The sequence below is a fragment of the Amblyraja radiata genome, chromosome 8, assembly GCF_010909765.2.
Source record: "Amblyraja radiata isolate CabotCenter1 chromosome 8, sAmbRad1.1.pri, whole genome shotgun sequence".
NCBI lineage: Eukaryota > Metazoa > Chordata > Chondrichthyes > Rajiformes > Rajidae > Amblyraja > Amblyraja radiata.
The window spans coordinates 18,546,861-18,572,189 of NC_045963.1; the positions used below are offsets into that span (position 1 = coordinate 18,546,861).

At 42.7% G+C, this 25,329-nt stretch overlaps 1 protein-coding gene across 2 annotated transcripts in view; it reads left to right on the top strand.

The window, feature by feature from the left end:
• Positions 1-25,329, top strand: part of lpgat1 (lysophosphatidylglycerol acyltransferase 1) — a 77,551-nt gene that overhangs the window by 24,612 nt on the left and 27,610 nt on the right. For both annotated transcript variants that reach the window (XM_033025300.1, XM_033025301.1), the window contains 2 exons: positions 5,124-5,219; positions 11,973-12,240. In XM_033025300.1, the coding sequence (XP_032881191.1) occupies positions 5,124-5,219; positions 11,973-12,240 (364 nt within the window). The remainder of the gene's footprint in view (positions 1-5,123; positions 5,220-11,972; positions 12,241-25,329) is intronic.

The window sequence follows — 25,329 nt, forward strand, 5'->3', positions numbered from 1 at the left end:
TCCATAAGAATTCTCCATGGCCATTGGCCTAAGAGGTTCATCATACCTTCTTTAGACAGAGGGTGGTGAATCTGCGGTCTTTAGACAGAGGGTCGTGAATCTGTGCAATTCTTTGCCACAGAAGGCTGTGGAGGCCGTCAGTGGATATTTTTAAGGCAGAGGTAGATAGATTCTTGAATAGTACAGGTGTCAGAGGTTATGGGGAGAAAGCAGGTGAACAGGGTTAGGAGGGAGAAATAGATCAGCCATGATTGAATGGCGGAGTAGATTTGATGGGCCGAATGACCTAATTCTACTCCTATCACATGACTTATGACCTTATGACCAGACCTCGATATTTAAATATAACACTCCATTATTTTCAAGTCACACTTAAATTCCAAGCAGTATATAACTTTACCCAATCTTTTGGCTGCCTGCAATGAACATATCTCCAACAAAAATCATCGGTATTTATAATAGAATGTATTGATTTTCTCTGTCTTGCCTACGCCATTTAAGATCCTATTAATTGTAGTCGAATGAAATAAAATTGTATTTAATGCAAGTCTAGGAGAGCAATCTGACACAGTATCAATAACAGCATGGTCACCCTTTTTGCTTTTTTTTCAAACAAATTTTAATTAAAATCTAAAACTAACCTGAAAACTCTTGAGTCATTGTGGCCAAAAGATCTGATTATTCTAAAGTTTGAACATTTCAGCCAACAATTGAACAATTGCGCATGTCACCATTGAAAACAACATTTAAAAGACATTTGGCTAGGTTCATGGATAGAAAAGGTTTAGTGATATGGGCCAAATGCGGGTGGGTGGAACTAGTGTCGATGGGGCATCTTGGTCGCATGGGCAAGTTGGACCAAAGGGCCATTTTCTGTGCTATATGATTATGACCATGGAAGGGATTTATTGATTAAAAATTGACAAAAGTGCTGAGAACTGTTCTTTTCCAACTAGAGAAATTCCTGATCCCCATCTCTTTGATGTTCAGATACACAACGTGTGTATTTTGCTGCATTCAATAAAATGAGTGTCACCATTAGCCAAGTGTATGTTGTGGCAGGCTGGGTATTCTGTGTGGATATAACACCACATGACAACCCAAAGTCTTGTCATGATCTACAAAGTACAATTCAGGTGGGTGAGAAAAAATTAGCCACTTGCAGCCCCAGCTCTGAAAGCTCAAGGACATGTTCTAGGACACTACCATCCTTCACTGACACACAACCATCATATGGGCAATTTGGGAACATCAGTAAATGCCAGCTATACTCGCACCTTGTGAATAAAACAAATATTCATTGAATTTGCCTTGCATTTTGAAGGTCAAACATACCACGCCAATGACGCATTATCAGATAAAACGCTTTGTTAAACTGTACTGGAATTAGATTGAGTCATAGTCGTACGGGTGAAAGCAAGCCTTTTCGCCCACTGAGTCCGCACTTATCAAGCATCCCATTTTACGCTAATCCCACTTTATTCTCCTCGCAGTCCCATTAACCACCCCCACATTCTTCCATTCACCTGCCCACGGGCTGAGTTACAGGGACCAATTAACCTACCAACCTGCACGTCTTTGGAATGTGGAAGGAAACTATAGAATCCAGATAAAACTCACATGGTGACATGGAGAGCATACAAACCTCTCACAGACTGCATAAGAGGTCAGGATGAAACCCTGGACCTGGAGCAGTGAGGCAAGACCTCTACAAGACTTGCCACCCCATGTCTTCACTTCCTCAGCACTGTGGATGCATCATTGCCTCTATAATTCGTTATTTCTCGATGCCTGATTAGCTGCATACTGGCAAATGTGATGGTGATACACTCTGACGTACACACTGATGGATCAGCCACTCAATTCTTGTAGAAACATGTCTGTAAATGAGTCAGCTTTGTATTTTTCTGGATTTTACTATTATTTAGGATGAAGATGTTCATGGAGCGCCTCCTCCAAATATGATAAATGATCCACCACATTCTGTGATTTGATGCTTTTTAGTTACTTGGCTTGTCCTAACCACTGGTGCTCATACAGCTCTGGAGTTCAATCCTGAACTCTAATGCTGCTCATAATGTTCCCATGTGTGTAATTTAGTACATCAATTATTCCATGCGTTCTTAAGCTCTAGGAGCAGAATTAGGCCATTTGGCCCATCCAGTCTACTCCGTCATTCAATTATGGCTGATCTGTCTTTCCCTCTCAACCCAATTCACCAGTCTTCTCTCCCCTGACACCCGTGCTAATCGAGAATCTGTCGATCTCAGCTCTAAAATTTTACTTGGCCTCCACAGCCTTCTAAGGCAATGCATTCCACAGATTCACCACCCTCAGTATGTGGAGACCCCCACACGTGAGAGGGCAACGCTGGATCTAGTATTGGGAAATTGGGAAGGGCAAGGTAATGAAGCGGGTGTGGAGGAGCCTTTTGGGACCAGTGATCACAGTTCGATTAGGTTTAAGATAGTTATGGATAGGGACGGAGAGGGTCCACGTGTTAAAATGCTCAACTGAGGTAAGGCCAACTTTGAGGGTATGAGAGAAGGTCTCGCTCAAGTTGACTGGAGCAGGTTATTTGAGGGGAAAGGAACATCGGCCAAGTGGGATGTTTTTAAAAGTGTGCTGACAAAAGCTCAGGATGTGTACATCCCCGTTAGAGTGAACGGCAAAGCAGGCAAACGTAAGGAAGCTTGGCTGACGAGGGAAATTGAGACGTTAATCAAAAGCAAGGATGCATGGGACAGGGAAAGGCAGTTGGGATCAAGTGCATCCCTGGAGGAGTTTCGGGAACTAAGGAGTATGCTCAAAAAGGAAATCAAAGGGCAAAAAGGGGCCAGGAGATAGCTCTGGCAGGTAGCATTAAGGACAATCCCAAAAGATTTTATAAATACATAAGGGGGAAAAGGTAACTCGAGTGAGAGAGAGAGAGAGAGTGGGACCTCTCAGGAATCTAAGCGGTCACCTCAGTGTGTAGCCACAGGAGATGGGCAAGGTCCTAAATTAGTATTTCTCTGTATTTACAGAGGAGAAAAGACAGTAGGATGGAGGAAATTAGAGCAATCACAGGAAGTGTCATGAGAACAGTCAGGGCTACCGTCGAAGAAGTACAGAAGGTACTGTGGTGTTTGAAGGTAGACAAATCTTAAGGGCCTGATCAGATATATCTGAGGACATCGCAGGAAATTAGAGAGGAAATTGTGGGAGCCCTGGTTGAAATTTATTCTCTATTCCATGAGGGGAGATCTTGTAGTATACAAAATCATGAGAGGAATAGATTGGGTAGATGCACAGAGTCTTTTGCCCAGAGTATGGGAATCGAGGACCAGAGGACATAGGCTCAAGGTGAAGGGGAAAAGATTTAATAAGAATCCGAGAGGTAACATTTTCACACAAAGGGTGGTGTTTGTATGGAACAGGCTGCCAGAGGAGGTAGTTGAGGCTGGGATTATCCCATCGTTTAACAAACAATTAGACAGGTACATGGATAGGACAGGTTTGGAGGGATATGGACCAAGCACAGGCAAGTGGGACTAGTGTAGCTGGGACATTGTTGGGCGAGTTGGGCCGCAAGGCCTGTTTCCACACTGTATCACTCTATGACTCTGACTAAAGAAATTCCTCCTCATCTCCTTAATAAAGGTACGTCCTCTTATTTTAAGGCTATGGCCTCTGGTCCTAGACTCTCAACTAGTGGAAACATCCTCTCCACATCCACTCTCTCCAGGCCCTTGAATTTTTATCACCTGCAGTGAACCATGTCTGATAGCTGTGCTAGAAGTGGTCAACTCAGTCAAGTGTGACGACCAACTGGCTTGTGGTGATTGGAATTGATCCAATTATCACAATGTTTACCCAATTGGTTGTTTTGTTTCCAATTTTAGATTGCACAATGGGACGACAGATGGCACAATGGGCTAAGTGTTCGGCTGGCAACCGGAAGGTAGCTGGTTCGAATCCCGCTTGGAGTGCATACTGTCGTTGTGTCCTTGGGCAAGACACTTCACCCACCTTTGCCTGTGTGTGTCCTTGGGCAAGACACTTCACCCACCTTTGCCTGTGTGTGTGGATGTAATTATGTGAAGCACTTTGAGGTCAATGCAAGTTGACTAAAAATGTGCTATATAAATAAAGAAATTTAATTTTAATTTTAATTTAATTTTAATATCGGCAAGTTCCTTCTACTATTCATTGTTTCCTAAGGCATCAAAACGTCTTGGCTTCTTCAATTTTCCTCATTTTCCCACCATTCTTATAAATTCTATTGTGTTGGAATGCATCATGTCAGCCAGCTGGGTATTCTAGCCAGGGCGGAGGAGACTAATCTGCTTAGCATTACCGCTAGTGTCTATGATCCTTGATCAATATTTAATGTTTCATCCTCAAACAGATCAATAGCATGTTGGAAGTTGTTATAGTTACATCAATAGTCGGGTTGATTGTAGAAAAAGATTATAAAACGTCAGATTTGAATTGGTCATGATGAGATACGGTTTGCTTTAATGATCTTCTAATTTCCAGACTGGTACTTCCACATAAACCTGGGTAAAGTACTAACATTAGTTTGACGGGAATGTGAGAAGGGTTATAGTGAAATTTTTCCCAACAGTAAATGCAAGAAATATTCAACAGCTCGGGCAATATTTCACGGGGGAAAAACAATACTAAATGTTGGCGATGACACCCACTTTTCAGTAATTACAAAATTAGGAAAAGGTTGGGTTTCAAACGAAGACCTGATCTGAAAAAAAGAATGGGAGATGCGAAAGGTGAGATAACATTGTACGTAACTGAACAAGCATACAGAGGTGTGCCGTGATAAAATACGAAGCAGACAATTTTTCCAGAAGTGCCCACGGGAAAACTACTTAAGCCATCATTTGGGACTGCACGTGATTTAAATAGGAAAAGTGGTTGGAGACATTTGCTGTTAAGCAAGTAAATATACTCTGTTGCTTTCATCCTAAAGGAGTTCTAATTAGTTTACACTTTCAAAGTAGCTCCTTCTGGGAATGTAAAACTTTTTATTCCAATGTACTGTTGTTTACTGAGTATTTCCAGTATTTGTCCTCAATTGCCATTGTTTAATTGTGATGAGAGATTTGTGTTTGTTCATCCAACAGGTAGTTTGCCACATGATGTGGCTAATGGAATATATTTTTAAGTTTACGAACTTCGGTATTGTTTCTCTCATCCATGGGGACTTCTTCATTAAGCAGGTGAGGGAAATGTTTGCTAATTAGTTGCACAACGTTAGTGTGATTATTCCACGAGTAAAATAATTGCTTCTGTTTACTGTGGAGCACATTTCTTGTGCAGTTACCAAAATTGTCCTGTAGTTTGTATGTCCGAAAAGTTATAAATCCGGTTATATCCTTATTATGTTGGTAAATGGACTCTTGCACCAAATAAACTTAAAATTAACCCAAAGTTCTTCTATTCTTTCCTATTCATTCCAATCTGCCGAGCCTTTACAGCATTTCCAGTGTGTCTGATTCTGCTATTTCGTCTTCTACATTAGCAGATATTATTTGAACTAAAAACAGTGTTATTATGATGGATGACTTGATATCAGAACATGTCGTGATCACTAAAACAGTGTCATTATAATGCTTGACTTGATAAGGGACTGTGTTCACCTTATTTATCAGCAATCACTTATTTCCATAGTTGATTTTGTGGGCATGGACTGTGGATTTATGGTTGATCAGCTATTTTTGAAATCTTAACTAATGTTATATAGGAAAAAAATCAATGTATTTATAGCAAACTCTCACAAAGAGCAATGAGACAATGACAAGGATTTGTAGTTCTTTAATGTTGATAGAACCTGCCTGTGTTTTGGCTGAAGGTGCAAGCCATAATTCCTCTGATTGGTTAAAGTAGTGCCACACGTTGTAGTTTAAATGGTAACTTGATTAGATAGACAAAGCTTCCATTTAATGTCTCATCTGAAAGAATCACTTAATTCCTACTGTTCTGCACTGAATCGTATTTGAATCCACAACTTTAGGATTTGGATCTAAAATGCTAATAGGTAGTTCACTTTTTAATAAAGTTTATGCAATTATTTTTTGAGTATTGTGCAGAGATAATTATCGAGGTTATTGTATTTGGTAATGTTGGTTTGCTTGGAGACCAGATGGATTTGTAAATGTTAGTTTGCTTCCAAGATAATTGACGTGGGATTAAGGGATTTTTAGAGGGACTGGGTTCGAAGTAAATGGTTGGGGTTGATGGGATTAAAGATTGTTTTGTTTAGGCAGGTATGTTATTTATTCTTAGTGGAATTGCAAATGAAAACTGTATTTCAAAAGGAATTTTATAATAAAAAATAATACTACTTTACAATTTACTGCTGAATCAATTTAAGTAAATGGAATTAACTGAACATTTGTCAATTATCAGACTTTTCTGGTATTTTCTTTATGACATGATTAATAAACAAGGATATATTTATGCTATCCCTCCGAGTCAACCTTGGGAGAAAATCCAAGAGATGAATTAGGATTCAGATTTATTTTGAGTGCAATAGTTTTCCAATGGTGGAATGAATACTTTTGCCACACCAGGGATTTCAGAGTTTGAAGCACATTGCTCACTTTTAGGAGTATTAAAAAATGTGCTCACTTTTAGGAGTATTAGCTGGTGGGAATGTAATGGAAGTTCAGTATTCTGCGTGCATTCTGAAGAGCAGAGTTTTAGTTAGTAGATGAAAAGAAAGGCATGTTTAGTTTCGAGATGCAGTGCAGAAACAGGCCTTTCAGCCCACCAAATCCACACCGACCAGCGATCCCCGCACATTAACTATCCTACACATGCTAGGGACAATGTACATGTATACCAAACCAATTAACCTACAAACCTGTACATCTTTGGAGTATTGGAGGAAACTGAATATCTCGGAGAAAACCCACGTAGATCACGGGGAGAATGTACAATTCCATTCATATTCGGGACCGAACCCGGGTCTCAGGTGCTGTAAAGCAGCAATTCTACCGCTGCGCCACCATGCCGTGTAGAAATAAAAACAGTTTAAGTATATTGTGTAAACATATACAGGTGATTACTACGTAAGTAGATCATGACCATTAAAGATAAATGTAGAGAGGCCCTCTTTTAAGGGGCCTTCTCTCCTATTTCTACTTTCTACTTTCTCTTTTTTTTAATATACACACTGTTTTGTACTGTATTAACTTCTAATAAAATAAACAAAAACAAAAACAAAAAAAGATAAATGTAGAGAATACCAGTTGACATTCTGTTGTTTTAAGGGAGCAGCATCAGACTCGCAGAAGGTATTGAAGAAAAAGCAGCCTTTTTGTTCTGTGCAGATTGATTGTTTAAAATTCTATTAATTCAAATGTATTTTGTGAATCTATTTTTGCTTGTAATAAGGTCATGTATAAATATTTGCTTTTGGGCATCCGGAACTAGTAAATTAAGCAGATTATTAAAGCTGTAATAAACTATGGTTATGCATTAAAGTCCTTGTGGAATACTTTTAACTTCCTCATATTTAATTGAACAAAAGGCAGTGATCCCTCATCCATGTATTTTACAATCGCATTTCCCAGGCACCCAGGCTGTAAATTTTAATAACATAAGCTAGTCATAGTCATCCTCATCATCATCAAGGATTAGGCTGGTGTGCAAGGCCCCATCGGATGCCAAACATCCTTTGCACCACGTTGCTCAGGACTCACAGCAACTGGGACCTCAACGCCTGTCATCTCGTCGCCCCTTCTCCCGTCACGCAGCAACCTTCTGTGGCTCCGGTTTCAACACACTAGGAGCATGGAGAACCAGCTGGGAAGAAACTTCATGACCTCTGCAATTCACTGTTGCACCGAACACCACAGCCCCACCCGGCTCGGACCTGCCCCGCAAAGAGTGGGTCGCCCTGAACCGGCTCCGTACAGGGGTTGGCCAGTTCAATGCCAACATGCATTGCTGGGGGCTGCGTTCATCTGCAGCCTGCATGTGTGGAGCCGACCAGCAAACAGCGCAGCAGCACGTCATTTTCAACTCCGCTGTCCTCCGCCCCCCTGGTGGAGAGGTAGACCTCCCGGCCCTCGACAACAGCACATTGAACTGGCTACAGCGCCTGGATCGCGTTACATAACCTCTGCTGCCTCAAACGCAAGAAGGAGAAGATCATCATCATCGTTGAAAACATCTGCGACGCATTGGTGCTGGATTCCGGCTGGGCACGGTGCACACGCACCATGCAGCTGGCAAGCTCCTCTTTTGTCTCTACACATGCGCCATCCATCAACGTCTTCAGCATCGTCTTGTTTGACCGTCCCGGGTCACGTCCAGGGGTGGGTTCCCACAGCACATCCCTGTTTGCTGGCATTTCTGGGTGGCGGTAGTAGTGAGCAGCGAGCCTCATCCTTCTCCACCTGATCTTCTTGGTCATGTATTCTGCAGGATGATATGTGATGTTAGCAGTTAGGGTTTATTGGGATGATAATACATCATTTAATGGATTTGCATCAGAAGGATTATGTTTCTGTGTTGATGAAAGCAAAATTTCATTCTTGCCATACTTGCAGTTCGTTTTTGTCAGACTGAAAAATTGTAGTCAGTTGGACTGGTGAATATAGAGAAAGTATGCTATATAAAATGTAATACGAGGCCTCTTTGTGTTTATATGTTTACTTTGGAAAGTGGTTGCAACCTCTTAGGAATTAGTTATCAGATTCTTCCAATGCAATACAAAGGGAGGGCTTGGTCCTTCAGGAGCAGACTCATATGACACTTTGTCCAAACACAGGATTGTGGAAATCTGTCAAAATGCAATGGTGTAAAGGTTGTTCCAAATTTTTAAGACTGAAATTGACAGACATGGTTTTTTGTTGGTTATATGGCGAAGAGATGGTTAAATGGCCTTAAAGTACAGAATAATTTGCATTCATAAATCATAGGAACAAGTCAAGTCAAGTCACTTTTATTTCTATAGCACATTTAAAAAACAACTCTCGTTGGCCAAAGTGCTTTACATTGGTGGAGGTCCTAACGTTATACAACATTGGTTCATAGATTAAGTACATACATAAATACATACATATAGCCTTCCCTCAGAGGACGTCAAGAAAGGCTTGAGAGTAAAGATGAGTTTTAAGTCCGATGTAGGCCATTCAACCCATCGAATCTACTCCCGCATTCAATCATGGCTGATCTATCATTCCCTCTCAACCCCATACTCCTGTCATCTCCGCATATCCCTTGACATCCCTACCAATCAAGTATATGTCAATCTCCACCTTAAAAATACCCAATGACTTGGCCTCCACAGCTATGGCATCTGCTTCTAGACTCTCCCACTAGTGGAAACATCCTCTCCACATCCACTCTATCCAGGCATTTCACTAATCATTAACTTTCATTGAGGTCCCCCCTCATTCTTCTAAACTCCAGTGCGTCTCTTACCTTGCTGGAGATGCGATTGTTTTCTGGGTCGTATCTCCGGTCGTTCTGCGGCCTAACATCGAGGAGCTGGAGGCCTTGCTCAGAACTGACTTTGATCCCCACCACGGGGCGTGGACTTACCATCGGGGCCGATTTCTTGCCTGGGATCGACGCTCCAACCGCGGCCTTCGGACTTTAACATCAAGGGCTCGCAGCCTCGGGAGAGACCGAGTTGGGAGCACCAAAACTGCATGACGATCGACAAGCCCCGACCCGGGGTCCGATCGCCCCGACGCGGGGAACTGACATCCCCCCGATGCAGGACCTTGATCGCCCCGACGCGGAGTGCCCGCCGCCGGCTACAGGAGTCAGGATTGTCCCGTCAACGGAAGACTCGAGGTCCCCGACTGTGGGAGAACAAAGAAGGGAAGAGATTGAACTTTTTTTCGCCTTCCATGACAATGAGGAATGTGGAGGAGTCACTGTGGTGGATGTTTATGTTTCAATGTATTTTGTGTGTTCTGTTGCTTTCTATTAGTATGACTGTATGGCAAATCAAATTGCTCATATGTTGCAAAACATACTTGGCTAATAAAGTAAGTATGAGTATGTATATGAGTAATGGCCTAGTACCATCAAACGCTCATCATGCGTTGATTAGAATGGTGGAAGAACTAAGATGTGTAAAATGACCTGTTCCTTGCTCAAGATTTATTCATCGGGCCAGTTGTCCCTGTTCATTTTCCATGATCTTGAGCTAAGTGAATGATTGTTTTCCATCCTTTCCTCTACCTTTGTCCTTCTTGATCAATCAATCAATCAATCAACCTTTATTGTCATCTTGCAAAGCAACAGTTGTACAGTGCAAAATGAGAAGACGTTTCCCTGGGAATACCGGAGCATCGCACATAAAACTTAAACATTTCACACATAATAAAAACAATCCAGTCCCTGATGAAACAGTACGAATAGTTAAAAAGTGCAGGTAAAACAGCAACATTAAAATACAGTAAAAACAGTCATAAAATGTCCAGGGCAGCTGATTTAAGTGGCCAGTGCCAGAGTTATTAAAATGTCAGTGCAAAGCAGCAGAATCAGGTGAAGTGACTGTTTAGCAGCCTCACAGCCTGTTAATGATATGAGGGTTACCCTTATCAACTTTATTAGTGCTGAGAGTTGTAACTTCCCAATCATAGCTGCCATTTCCTTGCTGTCACTGGATCATTCACGGTAAATGGTGCAATACAGTTATTGTTTCTTGTGTGTGGGTTGTGGCAAGCTTATAGTAACAGGTATTTTTAATCAGCCTTTATCCCAAGTGCCTCAAGATAATTGTTATTCATTTATTACATTACCTTTGCATGTGTCGACCTGCCCATTTGTTTTGAGTCATGCAGTCTGACCTAGACCATGTCACAATTTGACAATTTATGTCAGATGTGTAGTGCACTAAAACATTTCAGTTTTGGGTCGGGTCAAACAAGCAGTGTGTACTCTATTCAGGTCAGGATTCTTTGCTTAATATCCTATGTGTCCTTGGCTTGATCAATAGCAAAGTGTGTGTAATGTAGCAATTTTTTTCAGGCTTGTCTGCAAATGCCTTTGTGAGAATGTAAAAAATATGTAAGTGCTTGGGTCAGGTTTGGGTTGACTGTAGCTAGGTTGGGTTCCTCTTGCCCTTGAGCAGACCTCTACAAGTGTTACCTCATCTCCAGCGTTAATGCTCAGCTGGTGGCACTCTCCTGAGTAGGACTTTGATTGAGTCTCTTTAAAAAAAATAGAGTATAAAAAGATAGGTTGGCACTTTTCTGCAGGTCCAGGGGATTTTTGCCTAACGCAATTGCCGTTTCTTGTGTGAGACCCCTGTCTCTATTTTGAGGAAGAGTGAGGAGTTATGCCAGGAGAAGTGAAGGAGAGCATTGTTATAAAAAGAGGAAAGATAAACTTGTGAATGAAGACAAAAGGGAATCTGGAACAAAAAAGCAGAACGCTGGAAGAACTCAGTGGGTCAAGCAACATCTGCACAGACCAACGGTATAATTCCTGAAGGTACACAAAATTGCTGGAGGAACTCAGCGGGTGCAGGCACCCGCTGAGTTCCTCCAGCAATTTTGTGTACCTTCGATATTCCAGCATCTGCAGTTCCCTTTTGAACAACGGTATAATTCCTGATGCAGGCGTTTTGACCCAAAACACTGACTTACCCATTTTCCTTCCGCTACTTGGCTCACTGAGTTCTGATGGATACATGAGAAAGGAATCAGAAAGTTCTTGATTTTAACATTGTCAATACAGATTACAATTTGGTGATTGGGGCATAATTATTGGAATTATTTAAGACTGATGTCAATGATACAGAACTTTGAGGTGTATTCTGCGAAGCTAATACAAATAATCTCACTATCCATATGTTGCTAGTGTCTGTACTTTGCTGGTATTAAAAACATTAACATTTTTCTGGAGGACAAATTCTTCATGTAATGGATCCAAATTGCCTCTTTTGTAACATTCCTTAACCTACTCATAAACTAAATTGTTTTCACTGTTGTAATTTGCAGGGTAAACCTCACCGCGACAAGCAGCTGATTCTACTTCGACAGCACTTAGAAAAACACTACAGGAGCCAGGGTCGGAAATGGATTGTATTATTTCCTGAAGGAGGGTTCCTGAGAAAGCGGCGAGAAACTAGCCAGTTATTTGCAAAGAAAAATAACTTGCCGTTTCTAAAACATGTCACACTGCCCCGACAGGGGGCTACTGAAGTGATCTTGCAAACCCTGTGTATGCAGCATGAAAATGGAGCGATCGGGGATGCTAATGGAGCAGGTTAGTGTCAAACTCATTAAGTTAGTTTCATGGGAAGACTTACTCTGACTATTAGCTGAGTTTCATGGCATGATTGGCAGATATATTACGGTAAAACTAAACTTCTTGTTCACTCTTTAGAAATTGCTTTTACAATGTAGGCTCTAATGTTCCCGATGTTAAGGGCACTTTACAGGGAGAACATTTCAACCCTGTTAGATGACCTAACTAAGAATATCTTTAAATTTATTGAGTGGATTTTTGTTTTTGTTTTGTCATGTTTCAGTAAGGAGAAGCAGGAGTTACTGGTTCAGTAACTGGTTACTGGTGCAGTTACATAACACTGGGTAATTTAGGGCAGAACGGTGGAGTAGTGTTAGAAACATAGACAATAGGTGCAGGAGTAGGCCATCGGCCTTTCGAGCCAGCATCACTGTTCAATATGATCATGGCTGATCATCCAGAATTGGTACCCTGTTCCTGCTTTCTCCCCATATCCCTTGATTCCATTAGCCCTAAGAGCTCTATCTAACTCTCTCTTGAAAACATCTGAATTGGCTTCCACTGCCTTTGTTGTAAAGAATTCCACAGATTCACAACTCTCTAGCTGAAAAAGGTTTTCCTTATCTCAGTCCTAAATGGCCTACCCCTTACTCTTAAAATGTGACCCCTGGTTCTGGACTCCCCCAACATCGGGATCATTTTTCCTGCCTGTCCAATCCCGTAAGAATTTTTCTAGCCTGTCCAATCCCTTAAGAATTTTATATGTTTCTATAAGATTCCCTCTCATCCTTCTAAATTCCAGTGAATATAATCCCAGTCGATCCATTCTTTCATCATATGTCAGTCCCGCCATCCCGGGAATGAACCTGGTGAATCTACGCTGCACTCCCTCAAGAGCAAGAATGTCCTTCTTCAAATTAGGAGACCAAAACTGCACACAATACTCCAGGTGCGGTCTCACCAGAGCCCTGTACAACTGCAGTAGGACCTCCTTGCTCTTATACTCAAATCATCTCGCTATGAAGGCCAACATGCCATTAGCTTTCTTCACTGCCTGCTGTACCTGCATGTTTACTTTCAGTGACTGATGTACAAGCACACCCAGGTCTCATTGAACCTCTCTTTTTCCTAATCTGGCACCATTCAGATAATAATCTGCCTTCTTGTTCTTACCACCAAAGTGGATAACCTCACGTTTATCCATATTATACTGCATCTGCCATGCACCTGCCCACTCACCCAACCTATCGAAGCCACCTTGCAGCCTCATAGCATCCTCCTCGCAGCTCACACTGCCATCCAGCTTTGTGTCATCCGTAAACTTGGAGATGTTACGTTTAATTCCTTCGTCTAAATCGTTAATATATATTGTAAATAGCTGGGGTCGCAGTACTGAGCCTTGCGGCACCCCACTAGTCACTGCCTGCCATTCTGAAAAGGACCCATTAATTCCTACTCTTTGCTTCCTGTCTGTCAACCAGTTCTCTATGTCAATACCCTACCCCCAATATCATGTGCTCTAATTTTGCACACTAATCTCTTGTGTGGGACCTTGTCAAAGGCTTTTTGAAAGTCTAGATACACCACATCCACTGGCCCTCCCTTATCCATTCTACTTGTTACATCCTCAAAATTCCAGAAGATTAATCAAGCATGGTTTCCCCTTCATAAATCCATGCTGCATTTGACCGATCCTGTCACTGTTTTCCAAATGCGCTGCTATAACATCTTTAATAATCGACTCCAGCATCTTCCCCACTACCGATGTCAAGATAACTGGTCTATAATTCCCTGTTTTCTCATTCCCGCCTTTCTTAAAAAGCTGGGTTACATTAGCTGCCCTCTAGTCCACAGGAACTGATCCAGAGTCGAGAGAACACTGGAAAATGATCACCAATGCATCCACGATTTCTAGGGCCTCCTCCTTGAGTACTCTGGGATGCAGACCATCGGGGCCCTGGGGATTTATCTGCCTTCAGTCCCACCAATTTACCCAAAAACAATCCATGACTAATGTGAAGTTCCTTCAGTTACTCCGTCATGCTAGATCCTCGGTCCCCTAGTATTTCTGAGAGATTGTTTGTGTCTTCCTTAGTGAAAACAGAACCAAAGTACTTGTTTAACTGGTCTGCCATTTGCATGTTTCCCATTATAAATTCACCTGTTTCTGACTGTAAGGGACCTACATTTGTCTTTATTAATCTTTTCCTCATCACATATCTAAAGATGCTTTTAGTTAGTTTTTACATTCCCCGCAAGCTTTCTTTTATGCTCTATTTTCCCCTATTAATTAACCCCTGTGCCTTCCTCTGTTGAGTTCTAAATTTCTCTCAGTCCTCCTGTTTGCTGCTTCCTCTGGCCAATTTATATGCCTCCTCCTTGGATTTAACACTCCCTAATTTCCCTCATTAGCCACGGTTGAGCTGCCTTCCCTGTTTTATTTTTACGCCAGACAGGAATGAACAATTGTTGTAATTCATCCATGCGATCTTTAAGTCTGTGCCATTGCATATCTGAGTTGCTGCCTTACAAGGCTTGCAGCGCCAGAGACCCAGGTTCAATCCCGACTACGGCTGCTGTCTGTACGGAATTTGTATGCTCTCCCTGTGACCACGTGGGTTGTCTCCGAGATCTTCGGTTTCCTCCCATATTCCAACGACGTACAGGTTTGTAGGTTAATTGGCTTGGGTTTGTATGCTTGGAGTAAGTGTAAATTGTCCCAAGTGTCTATAGGCTTGTGCTAATGTGCAGGGATCGCTGGTCGGTGTGGACTCGGTGGGCCGAAGGGCCTGCTTCTGCCCTGTATCTCTAAACTCAGTGCTGGGGGTAATTTTAATCTCCTCCTCAAATAAAAATAAAAAGAAGTTGGGTGAGATACTGGAATTGCAAACATCTCAAAATTGGCTACAGTTAAAAAATGAAGAAGGGAGAAGCTGTTGAACTGCAAATCTTCTTCAAGAATAGGGCTTGGCTGTTTATAAATTGATAAAAGGAATGCAAGTCTTGGATAGATAAAAAAAGGATTAGATGACGGATTAAGGAGCATGGCAGCTCTTTGCACGCTGATCCCAGAGGATGATCTGTCACCATTCCCTGCAATTGTTCCATCCTTAAATCTCTACTGTTGTTTACGGTTTGATTGTATTCATGTTTGGTGTGATTTGACTGGATAGCAAGCAAAACATTTATTTTTCATTGTATCTTTGTACTTGTGACAGTAATATACCAATATCAAGTCACTACAAACTCTTTTTAGCCAGCTAGTTCTTTCCCAGTTCTCAGTGAGGGGATTGGACATTTTCAAGGGAAAGGCATTTACCCAACTGTTTCTTGGAATACATTTGGATTCCTAAGTTCACCTCCTCCCCGATGCTGAGGCATCTCAGCATCCACAAGCACCCTTTAAACTTTTAGACTACAAGCCCTTCGGCCCATCGAGTCTACGCCAACCAGCAATCGCCCCGTTCCCCAGCACTATCCCACATACTAGGCACAATTTTACAACTTACCAAAGCCAGTTAACCTACAAACCTGAAGGTACACAAAAATGCTGGAGAAACTCAGTGGGTGCAGCAGCATCCATGGAGCGAAGGAAATAGGTAACGTTTCGGGCCGAAACCCTTCTTCAGACTGATAGGGGGGTGGCGGGGAGAAGGAAGGAAAAAGGAGGAGGAGGAGCCCGAGGGCTGGGGGATGGGAGGAGACAGCAAGGGCTAACAAAATTGGGAGAATTCAATGTTCAACCTGTCTGTCTTTGGAGGGTGAGAGGAAACTGGAGCACAAGGAGAAAGCCCACGTGGTCACAGGAAGGAGGGACAAACTCTGCCTATACTCGCCGCTGGACATTTGTATGGGTCTCAATTATAGCCTCTTCAGACTGTTGCTCTGCAAAGCTTGTCGGATTGATATCTGTTCCCCGCCGTGTATTTAAAACTCCACTACACCTTGATTTCCAGTCTGAATGTTTGCTTTTCCTCTCACCAGACTGACCACCTACGGGCAGCACCAAACAGAATGGTGTGAAAAAGCATCATTTTAGTGTTTATAAATAATGAACTGATAAAGGAAACAGAGAACAATAGGTTAATCCACTAAATAAAGAAATTGTCATAAATGGTCACCCATTGTGTTTTGGTTCCAAGTTGATGCTTGCTACGCACAGACTGACATCTTATGCACTGCTTTTAGTCAGAATTAAGTTGGTGTAGTTTTACTGGGTGGATGCATATATCCCGTTAGCCAAATAAAAGAGTCTACCAAAAGAAGTAATGATGTAGCTTTATAGCTTATATCATTGGTTAGGCTGTGTTTGAAGTATTGCTGCAGTTCTGGTCGCCCCATTACAGGAAGGATGTGGAGGCGTTGGAAAGGATGCAGTGGAGGTTTACCAGAATGATGCTTGAATTACAGGGCATTAGCTACATGGGGAGGTTGGACAGACTTAGATTATTTCCTCTGAAATGCCTGGAATCAAATACTGTAGGGCATAGCTGTAAGATGAGGGGGAGAAAAGTGTAAAGGAGATCTGTGGAGCATGATTGTTTAAAACAGGGTGGTGAGTGCTTGGAACTTGCTGCCAGTGATGGTGGTTGAGGCAGATATGATAGTGGCATTTATGAGACGTTTGGTTCGGCATATGGATATGTAGGGAATAGAGGGATATGGATTATGTGCAGGTAGATAAGTGATAGTCTTGACATCATGTTCAGCACAGACATTGTGGGCCGAAGGGCCTGTTCTTGAGCTGTACTGTTCTATGTAATGTGCTATGTGTATTGAGTAGGATTTGTGTGAGAGAGACAACTGAGACTGTTTACTCTTTAAAGTTATAACTATATCTTTATTGAGTGGGTCAGCCTATTCTCTGTTTCCTTTATCAGTTCATTGTTTGTAAACCAATAAAATTATGCATTTTCAGACCATTCTTTTTGTTTCTTGGGCCTGAATTTAAATTTGAGCTCATGGGTGAATGTCTCAATTTCTGGTTGGGAAGAACCACTTTTGAAATGAGTTAGTGTTCCTAACTTTATTTGTGATGTGGCTAAGATTTCAATATTCCCTCTCCTTGTCGGCCCAATAAAGTAGTGTCCTCAGCCTAATTTCTCATTAATGCTCGTTGTCATATTTGAAAGCCTGCAAAAAAGAATGAAACATCTGAATTATACCAAAGTGGTTTAGATTGGACCGCTCCATGTGAAAGTGGAAGTCAAGCACTGTTCCTTTTTATTTTGGATTAACTGACATGATAGCACCTGCCCACAAGTGGACATTTTAGTTTAGATAATTTATGAACACGTCACCACTCCAGTGTTCTTGAACTAATGCCAAGCACGATGCCGTCTTGATGAAGGAGCCTTCGTTGAAGAGGTGCAGTCCTGTCGGTTAAGTGATGGCTATAAGGGAAGCTTGTACCAGCAGTGCATGGTTTCTGACACACAACCTAGTGTTGAATTTAAAGCACAGCATTGTGTTGACTAATAACGCACAATAGCCGAGCCTGTGGGGCAGATGGTGTCGGAACAGACATGGTTAGAAAGAGAGCCTCGCCAGTTACCGATATATTAAATCTGTGATAGACACAAAAAGCTGGAGGAACTCAGCGGGACAGGCAGCGTCTCTGGAGAAAAGGAATGGGTGATGATTCGGGTTGAGACCCTTCTTCAGACTTTGCAGTCTGAAGAAGGGTTTTGACCCGAAACGTCACCCATTCCTTCTCCCCAGATATGCTGCCTGTCCTGAATTACTCCAGCTATTTGTGTCTATCTTTGGTTTAAACTAGCACCTGCAGTTCCTTTCTACACATATTAAATCTGTGAATAGTTTCTTTCTTTTCTGATCAGTGCCTGAAACGTTCTCATTTTCTCTTGTGTTGGTTATGTTATTGTGAATAATCTCAATATGTTTTTTAAACTAATGTAGATTTTTATGTAAAAATGAGTGGGCCCCTTCTGCCGATCAGGCTGTTCATTTCCTCAGCCTCATTGCTAATTGAACCTCACAACTGTCTTAGTTAATTTGCCAAATGTAACTGTTCTAATGGTGTTCTGGCCAACAGCTTCCATCTTCCATAAAATGCAAAAGTGCCTCACTTTGAGACTTTGCCCATTCCTTTCCCTAAGTCAGGGGTCTCCAAACTATTGCCCACGGGCCACATCCGGGCCCGCCGCAAGATTTTATCTGCCCCACAGCAAGCTCTTAACACGTTCCGTGTAGCGGGCTATTTAGCGGGTTCTGTGCTAGAGAAATAAAACAGTGCCCCCACTTGCCCAGCCCCTCCTGTCTTTACTTGACTGGTGTCAAAGTCTAGAGACAGAGGCAGAGGCAGAGGCAGAGGCAGAGGCAGAGGCAGAGGCAGAGGCAGAGGCAGAGGCAGAGGCAGAGGCAGAGGCAGAGGCAGAGGCAGAGACAGAGACAGAGACAGAAAAAGAGAGACAAAGAGAGACATTAAATTTATAAAACTGACATTTCTTTATTTTTTCCTACGGCCTGCAAAAATGTGCCAAATATATAATGTGGCCCTCATACTGAAAAGTTTGGAGGCCCCTGCCCGAAGTCATAACTGTATTTCCATAACTCAGTGTGTCATTGAACTGACATGTTCAAAGGGCCAGTAAATCAAGTTTTTTGCATCCAGCACCCCTCACTCTCTACCCCCATTTAATGTCCACATTGGGCTTGATTTAGAATGTGTATCTCTATGAAACACTTGTTTCATATTTTAGCTCTTATCATATGTTTATATGAATAAAGTTGGTGAACAAATTCAATTTAAATGTGGCTTATCTCAAATAAAGTTTACACAGTCAGATAATCCAGAAAAAAAGCTTTGCTGATATAAAGTACATTTGTTCATATTTTGAAGCTTGCAATGACTTCATTCACCTGGTTGATTTTGGTATTTTATCCCAGAGAGCAGTCATCTGTTTTATTTCCTTTATGTGGATATTATAATTAACAATGAAAACTTGGTTAAATAATGAAACAGCGTTTTTCGTAAAATCTGTTCAACTCTGGTTTATGTCCCCAACATTTGAAGAGCAAATTCAAATGCATTGTTACTAACATCCTTGTTGAGTGATTTGCTCCTGGGACCTGTCTTCAGACCGACATACATTACAAACCCACTGACTCACATGGCTATCTGGACTACACGTCTTCCCACCCTGCCCCCTGTAAAGACTCCATCCCCTACTCCCAATTCCTCCGCCTACGCCGCATCTGTTCCCAGGATGAGACATTCCATACCAGGGCATCGGAAATGTCCTCGTTCTTCAGGGAACGGGGATTCCCCTCCGCCACCATAGATGAAGCTCACACCAGGGTCTCATCCATACCCCGTAACACTGCTCTCTCTCCCCATCCTCGCACTCGCAACAAGGGCAGAGTCCCTCTGGTCCTCACCTTTCACCCCACCAGCCGGCAAATACAACACATAATCCTCCACCAATTCCGCCACCTCCAACGTGACCCCACCACTCACCACATCTTCCCATCTCCCCCCATGTCTGCCTTCCGCAAAGACCGCTCCCTCCGCAACTCCCTCGTCAATTCTTCCCTTCCCTCCCGCACCACCCCCTCCCCGGGCACTTTCCGTTGCAACCGCAAGAAATGCAACACCTGTCCCTTCACCTCCCCCTCGACTCCATTCAAGGACCCAAGCAGTCGTTCCAGGTGCGACAAAGGTTCACCTGTATCTCCTCCAACCTCATCTACTGCATCCGCTGCTCTAGATGTTAGCTGATTTACATCGGGGAGACTAAGCGGAGGTTGGGCGATCGTTTCGCCGAACACCTCCGCTCAGTCCGCAATAACCTACCTGAACTCCCGGTGGCTCAGCACTTCGACTCCCCCTCCCATTCCCAATCCGACCTCTCTGTCCTGGGTCTCCTCCACTGCCAGAGTGAGCAACAGCGGAAATTGGAGGAACAGCACCTCATATTCCGCCTGGGGACCTTGCGTCCGGATGGCATTAACATTGAATTCTCCCAATTTTGCTAGCCCTTGCTGTCTCCCCCCCCTTCTTTAACCCTCTAGCTGTCTCCTCCCACCTTCCCATCCGCCCGCCCTCGGGCTCCTCCTCCTCCTCCTCTTTTCCTTCCTTCTCCCCCCCACCCCCCATCAGTCTGAAGAAGGGTTTCAGCCCGAAACGTCGCCTATTTCCTTCGCTCCATAGATGCTGCTGCACCCGCTGAGTTTCTCCAGCAATTTTGTGTACCTTCGATCTTCCAGCATCTGCAGTTCCTTCTTGAACACCTGTCTTCAGATCCTGTTTTCACATCCCTTTGTATTATAATTATATTTTATAGCTTTCAGGCATGGACACATTTAGTCTTGCCAGATTTGTGGCTACACTTGTGTTTTTGGCACGGTTCTATATTCTGGCCATTGGTACACCAGAGGAGTGGTTTAAATAATGTGTGTATATCTGATAGGTAATTTCATATTAAAGATAAACAATGATGTTGAAAGATCACTCATTTGCAATTAGACACTGTATTCGTGTGTGTGTGTGTGTGTGCAAGGCTGTTGTTCTCTCCGGTTTCACAACAAAGAAAGTTTGATGACCTTGTTTACCCTGCATTTGCTTGCTGTCTATTCATCCAGAAATGGTCTCCAATAATCAAAGCTCAAGCATGGGTCAATAAGTAGCAAGTAATGTCCGTGCATCAGGAGTGCCAAACCTTGACCATTTCCAACAAGAGTGTTGTTCATATTCAATACCCATTCATCGTCAACAGTCAGAATATTGAACAGTAAAATACAGCACAGGAACCGACTCTTCTGCCCAAAATGTCTGTGTCGAACATGATGCCAAGTTAAACTAATCTCCCCTCCCTGCACGTGATTCATATTCTTCCATTACCTACATATCCAATTACTATCCAAAAGTCGCTTGCATGCCGTGATTATATCTACCTCCACTACCACCCGTTAGCAATGGGCTCCAAGCACCCACCATTCTCTGTGTATAAAACAAACTTGGTAACATTCAATGATGTTACCTTTGCTAAATTCCCCACTATCAACATCATGCGGTTCACCATTAATCAGATTTCAAGTGAACCAGCCATGTAAATATCATGGTCTCAAGAACAAGTGAGAGGCTGGATATTCTGCTGGGAATGACTTGCCTTGACATCCAAAACCTTTTCTACCATCTACAGGGCAAGGATCAGGATCTTGTTGGGACACTCTCCACATTCCTGGGGTGCAACAACACTGGTGTCATCTAGTACAAGGCAGCCCACTATTGGCCCACTATCATCTTCCTTAAACATTTATTCCCTCCATCACAGGTGTGTCCCATAGACAGGATGTGCTGCAGTCTCTTCCCAAGGTTACTGCTGAAAGCACCTCCCAAACTCATGACCTCTGCCACCAAGAAGCAGGTCCCCCTGTTTGCAAGTTGCACGCCACCCTGCCCTCAAAATGTTTCAGTAGACCTGTAGATTGTGTCTCAATCCTGGGACTCCCTATCCAAGAACACCATAGGAGGATCTTCCCCAAAACGGTTGCAGTGGTTCACTACCGCCTTCTCAAAAGGAATCAAATCTGGCCTTGATTCTGAAAATAGAAAGTACTTTCATTGGGCTCAAATCCAGAGGAAATAGTGTGATTATTTTTTTGTTTTTGTGTGATGTAAAATGCAGGTCAAACATCACCAAGCCTACTTCTATTATATTTTGTAGACAAGCTAGTGTAATATATATGTAGGAAGGAACTGTAGATACTGGTTCACACCGAAGATAAACACAAATGCTGGAGTAACTCGGCAATGCTGTCTGTCCCGCTGAGTTACTCCAGCATTTTTTTCTCCATCTCAAGTGTAATATACAGTGCACCCAATAAAGTAACGCGTCAGTAACATAGGATTTCTTTTTAAGAGCAATCCGGAGGCTTTCTGCTCGTTGATTGCTGTAGCTCGCAAAAATACATGGTATATGGAGTTCAAAGCTCAGCTAAACTATGATATTACGACTGGTTTACTGGATTTGTTTCCTTCAATGCTCTTTGTAAGGATAAACTTGCTTACTAATGTTTGAAATTTATCTTAACAAATCATTTTTTAGTTTTATCTTTATGGTAGCTGAATATTTGCAGTGTTGGGAGGTGGCTGGGGATCAGGAGATAGTACATGGGGAAGGTCACAGAGGATAATGTAGGAACTGAGAAGAACAGGGAATTTAGAACAGTAGACGGAGGAACAGGCCCTTTGGCCCACAATGTCTGTGCCAAACATGATGCCAAGTTTAACTGTAGGAAGGAACTGCAGATGCTGGTTATACACCGAGGATAGACACAAAATGCTGGAGTAACTCAGCGGGACAGGCAGCATCTCTGGAGAGAGGGTATGGTTGACGCTTTGGGTCGAGATCCTTCTTCAGACGAGAGTCAGGAGAGAGGGAGTCTAGATTTATGAAAGGGTAAGGTGTGAAAACGACAGATCAAAGCAGACGATGATAAGGAAATGTAGAATGGTTCATTGTTAGCTGAGGGTAAGGTGACAAGGAGGCATACAATAAGTAAGATTAATCAGAACTTGGTTGGGGGAGGGACAGAGAGAAAGGGACGGAAGGGTTACTTGAAGTGAAGGAAATCATTATCATACCACTGGGTTGTAAGCTGTCCAAGCGAAATATGAGGTGTTGTTCCTCCAATTTGCATTGGGCCGTGCTCTGACAGTGGAGGAGGCCCAGGACAGAAAGGTTGGTGTGGGAATGGGAGGGGGAGTTCAAGTGTTTAGCAATTAACCCCCTCTGCCTGCACATGATCTCTATCCTACCATCCATTACATACAGTGCCCTCCATAATGTTTGGGACAAAGACCCATCATTGATTTATTTGCCTCTGTACTCCACAATTTGAGATTTGTAATAGAAATAAAATCACTTGTGGTTAAAGTGCACATTGTCAGATTTTAATAAAGGCCATTTGTATACATTTACATATACCACATACATTTTATACATTTTGGTTTCACCATGTAGAGATTACAGCAGTGTTTATACATACTCCCTAGTCCAGAACCAGGGGCCACAGTTTAAGAATAAGGAGTAAGCCACTTAGAACGGAGATGAGGAAACACTTTTTCTCACACACAGTTGTGAGTCTGTGGAAATCTCTGCCTCAGAGGCAGGTTCTCCGGATGCTTTCAAGAGAGAGCTAGATAGGGCGCTTAAAGATAGAGGAGTCAGGGGATATGGGGAGAAGGCAGCAACGGGGTACTGTTTGGGGATGATCAGCCATGATCACATTGAATGGCAGTGCTGGCTCGAAGGGCCAAATGTCCTACTCCTGCACCTATTGTCTATTTTCTAGTCCGTGTCCCCCCCCGCCCCCCCCCCCCCCCCCCCCCCCCCCCCCCCCCATTTCAGGGCACCATAATGTTTAGGACACAGCAATGTCATGTAAATGAAAGTAGTCATGTTTAGTATTTTGTTGCATATCCTTTGCATGCAATGAATGCTTGAAGTCTGCGATTCATGAACATCATCAGTTGCTGGGTGTCTTCTCTGGTGATGCTCTGCCAGGCCTGTATTGCAGCCATCTTTAGCTCATGCCTGTATTGCAGCCATCTTTAGCTCATGCTTGCGTTGGGGGGCTAGTCCCCTTCAGTTTTCTCTTCAGCATATAAAAGTCATGCTCAATTGGGTTCAGATCAGGTGATTAATTTGGCCACTCAAGAATTTTTTAGCTTTGAAAAACTCCTTTGTTGCTTTAGCAGTATGTTTGGGATCATTGTCTTGCTGTAGAATGAACCGCCGGCCAATGAGTTTTGAGGCATTTGTTTGAACTTGAGCAGACAGGATGCGCCTGTACACTTCAGAATTCATTATACTACTGCCATCAGCAGTTGTATCATCAATGAAGATAAGTGAGCCAGTACCTTCAGCAGCCATACATGCCCAGGCCATAACACCCCCACCACCGTGTTTCACAGATGAGGTGGTATGCTTTGGATCTTGGGCAGTTCTTTCTCTCCTCCATACTTTGCTCTTGCCATCACTCTGATATAAGGTACTCTTCATCTCATCTGTCCACAAGACCTTTTTCCAGAATTGTGGTTGCTCTTTTAAGTACTTCTTGGCAAACTGTAACCTGGCCATCCTATATTTGTGGCTAACCAGTGGTTTGACTCTTGCAGTGTAGCCTCTGTATTTCTGTTCATGAAGTCTTCTGTGGACAGTGGTAATTTACAAATCCACACCTGACTCCTGAAGAGCAGTTTCTAATCTGTCGGACAGGTATTTAAGGATTTTTCTTTATTATAGAGAGAATTCTTCTGTCATCAGCTGTAGAGGTCTTCCTTGGCCTGCCAGTCCCTTTGCGATTAGTAAGCTCACCAGTGCTCTCTTTCTTCTTCATGATGTTCCAAACAGTTGATTTTGGTAAGCCTAAGATTTGGCTAATGTCTCTAACAGTTTTATTCTAGTTTCTCAGTCTCATAATGGCTCTTTGACTTTCATTGGCACAACTTTGGGCCTCATGTTGATAAACAGCAATAAAAGTTTCCAAAGGTGATGGAAAGACTGGAGGAAAGACTAGGTGCTGAGAGCTCTCTTATACCTGCATTAAAGAGGCAATTAAACACCTGAGCAATTTCAAAGACCTGTGGCCATGTGTCCCAAACATTATGGTGCCCTGAAGTGGAGGAAGGATGTATAAACACAGCTGTAATTTCTACATGGTGAAACCAAAATGTATAAAAATACCCTTTAATAAAATCTGACAATGTGCACTTTAACCACATGTGATTCTTTTCAATTACAAATCTCAAATTGTGGAGTACAGAGGCAAATAAATAAATGATGGGTGTTTGTCCCAAACATTACAGAGGGCTTGGTATCTATGTGCCTATCCACCTCTATTGTATCTGCTTCCACTACCACCCCTGGTGGCACGTTTCATAAACTCACCATTCTGTGCGTGTGTAAAAAATAAAAGCTTGCATGCAGATCTCCTTTAAACGTTCTCCCTCTGACCTTAAAGTTATGCCCTCTAATCTTTGACATTTCAAAGTAACATTAGCAAATTTGCAGATGACACAAGGTTGGGTGGCAGTGTGAACTGTGAGGAGGATGCTATGAGAATGCAGGGTGACTTGGA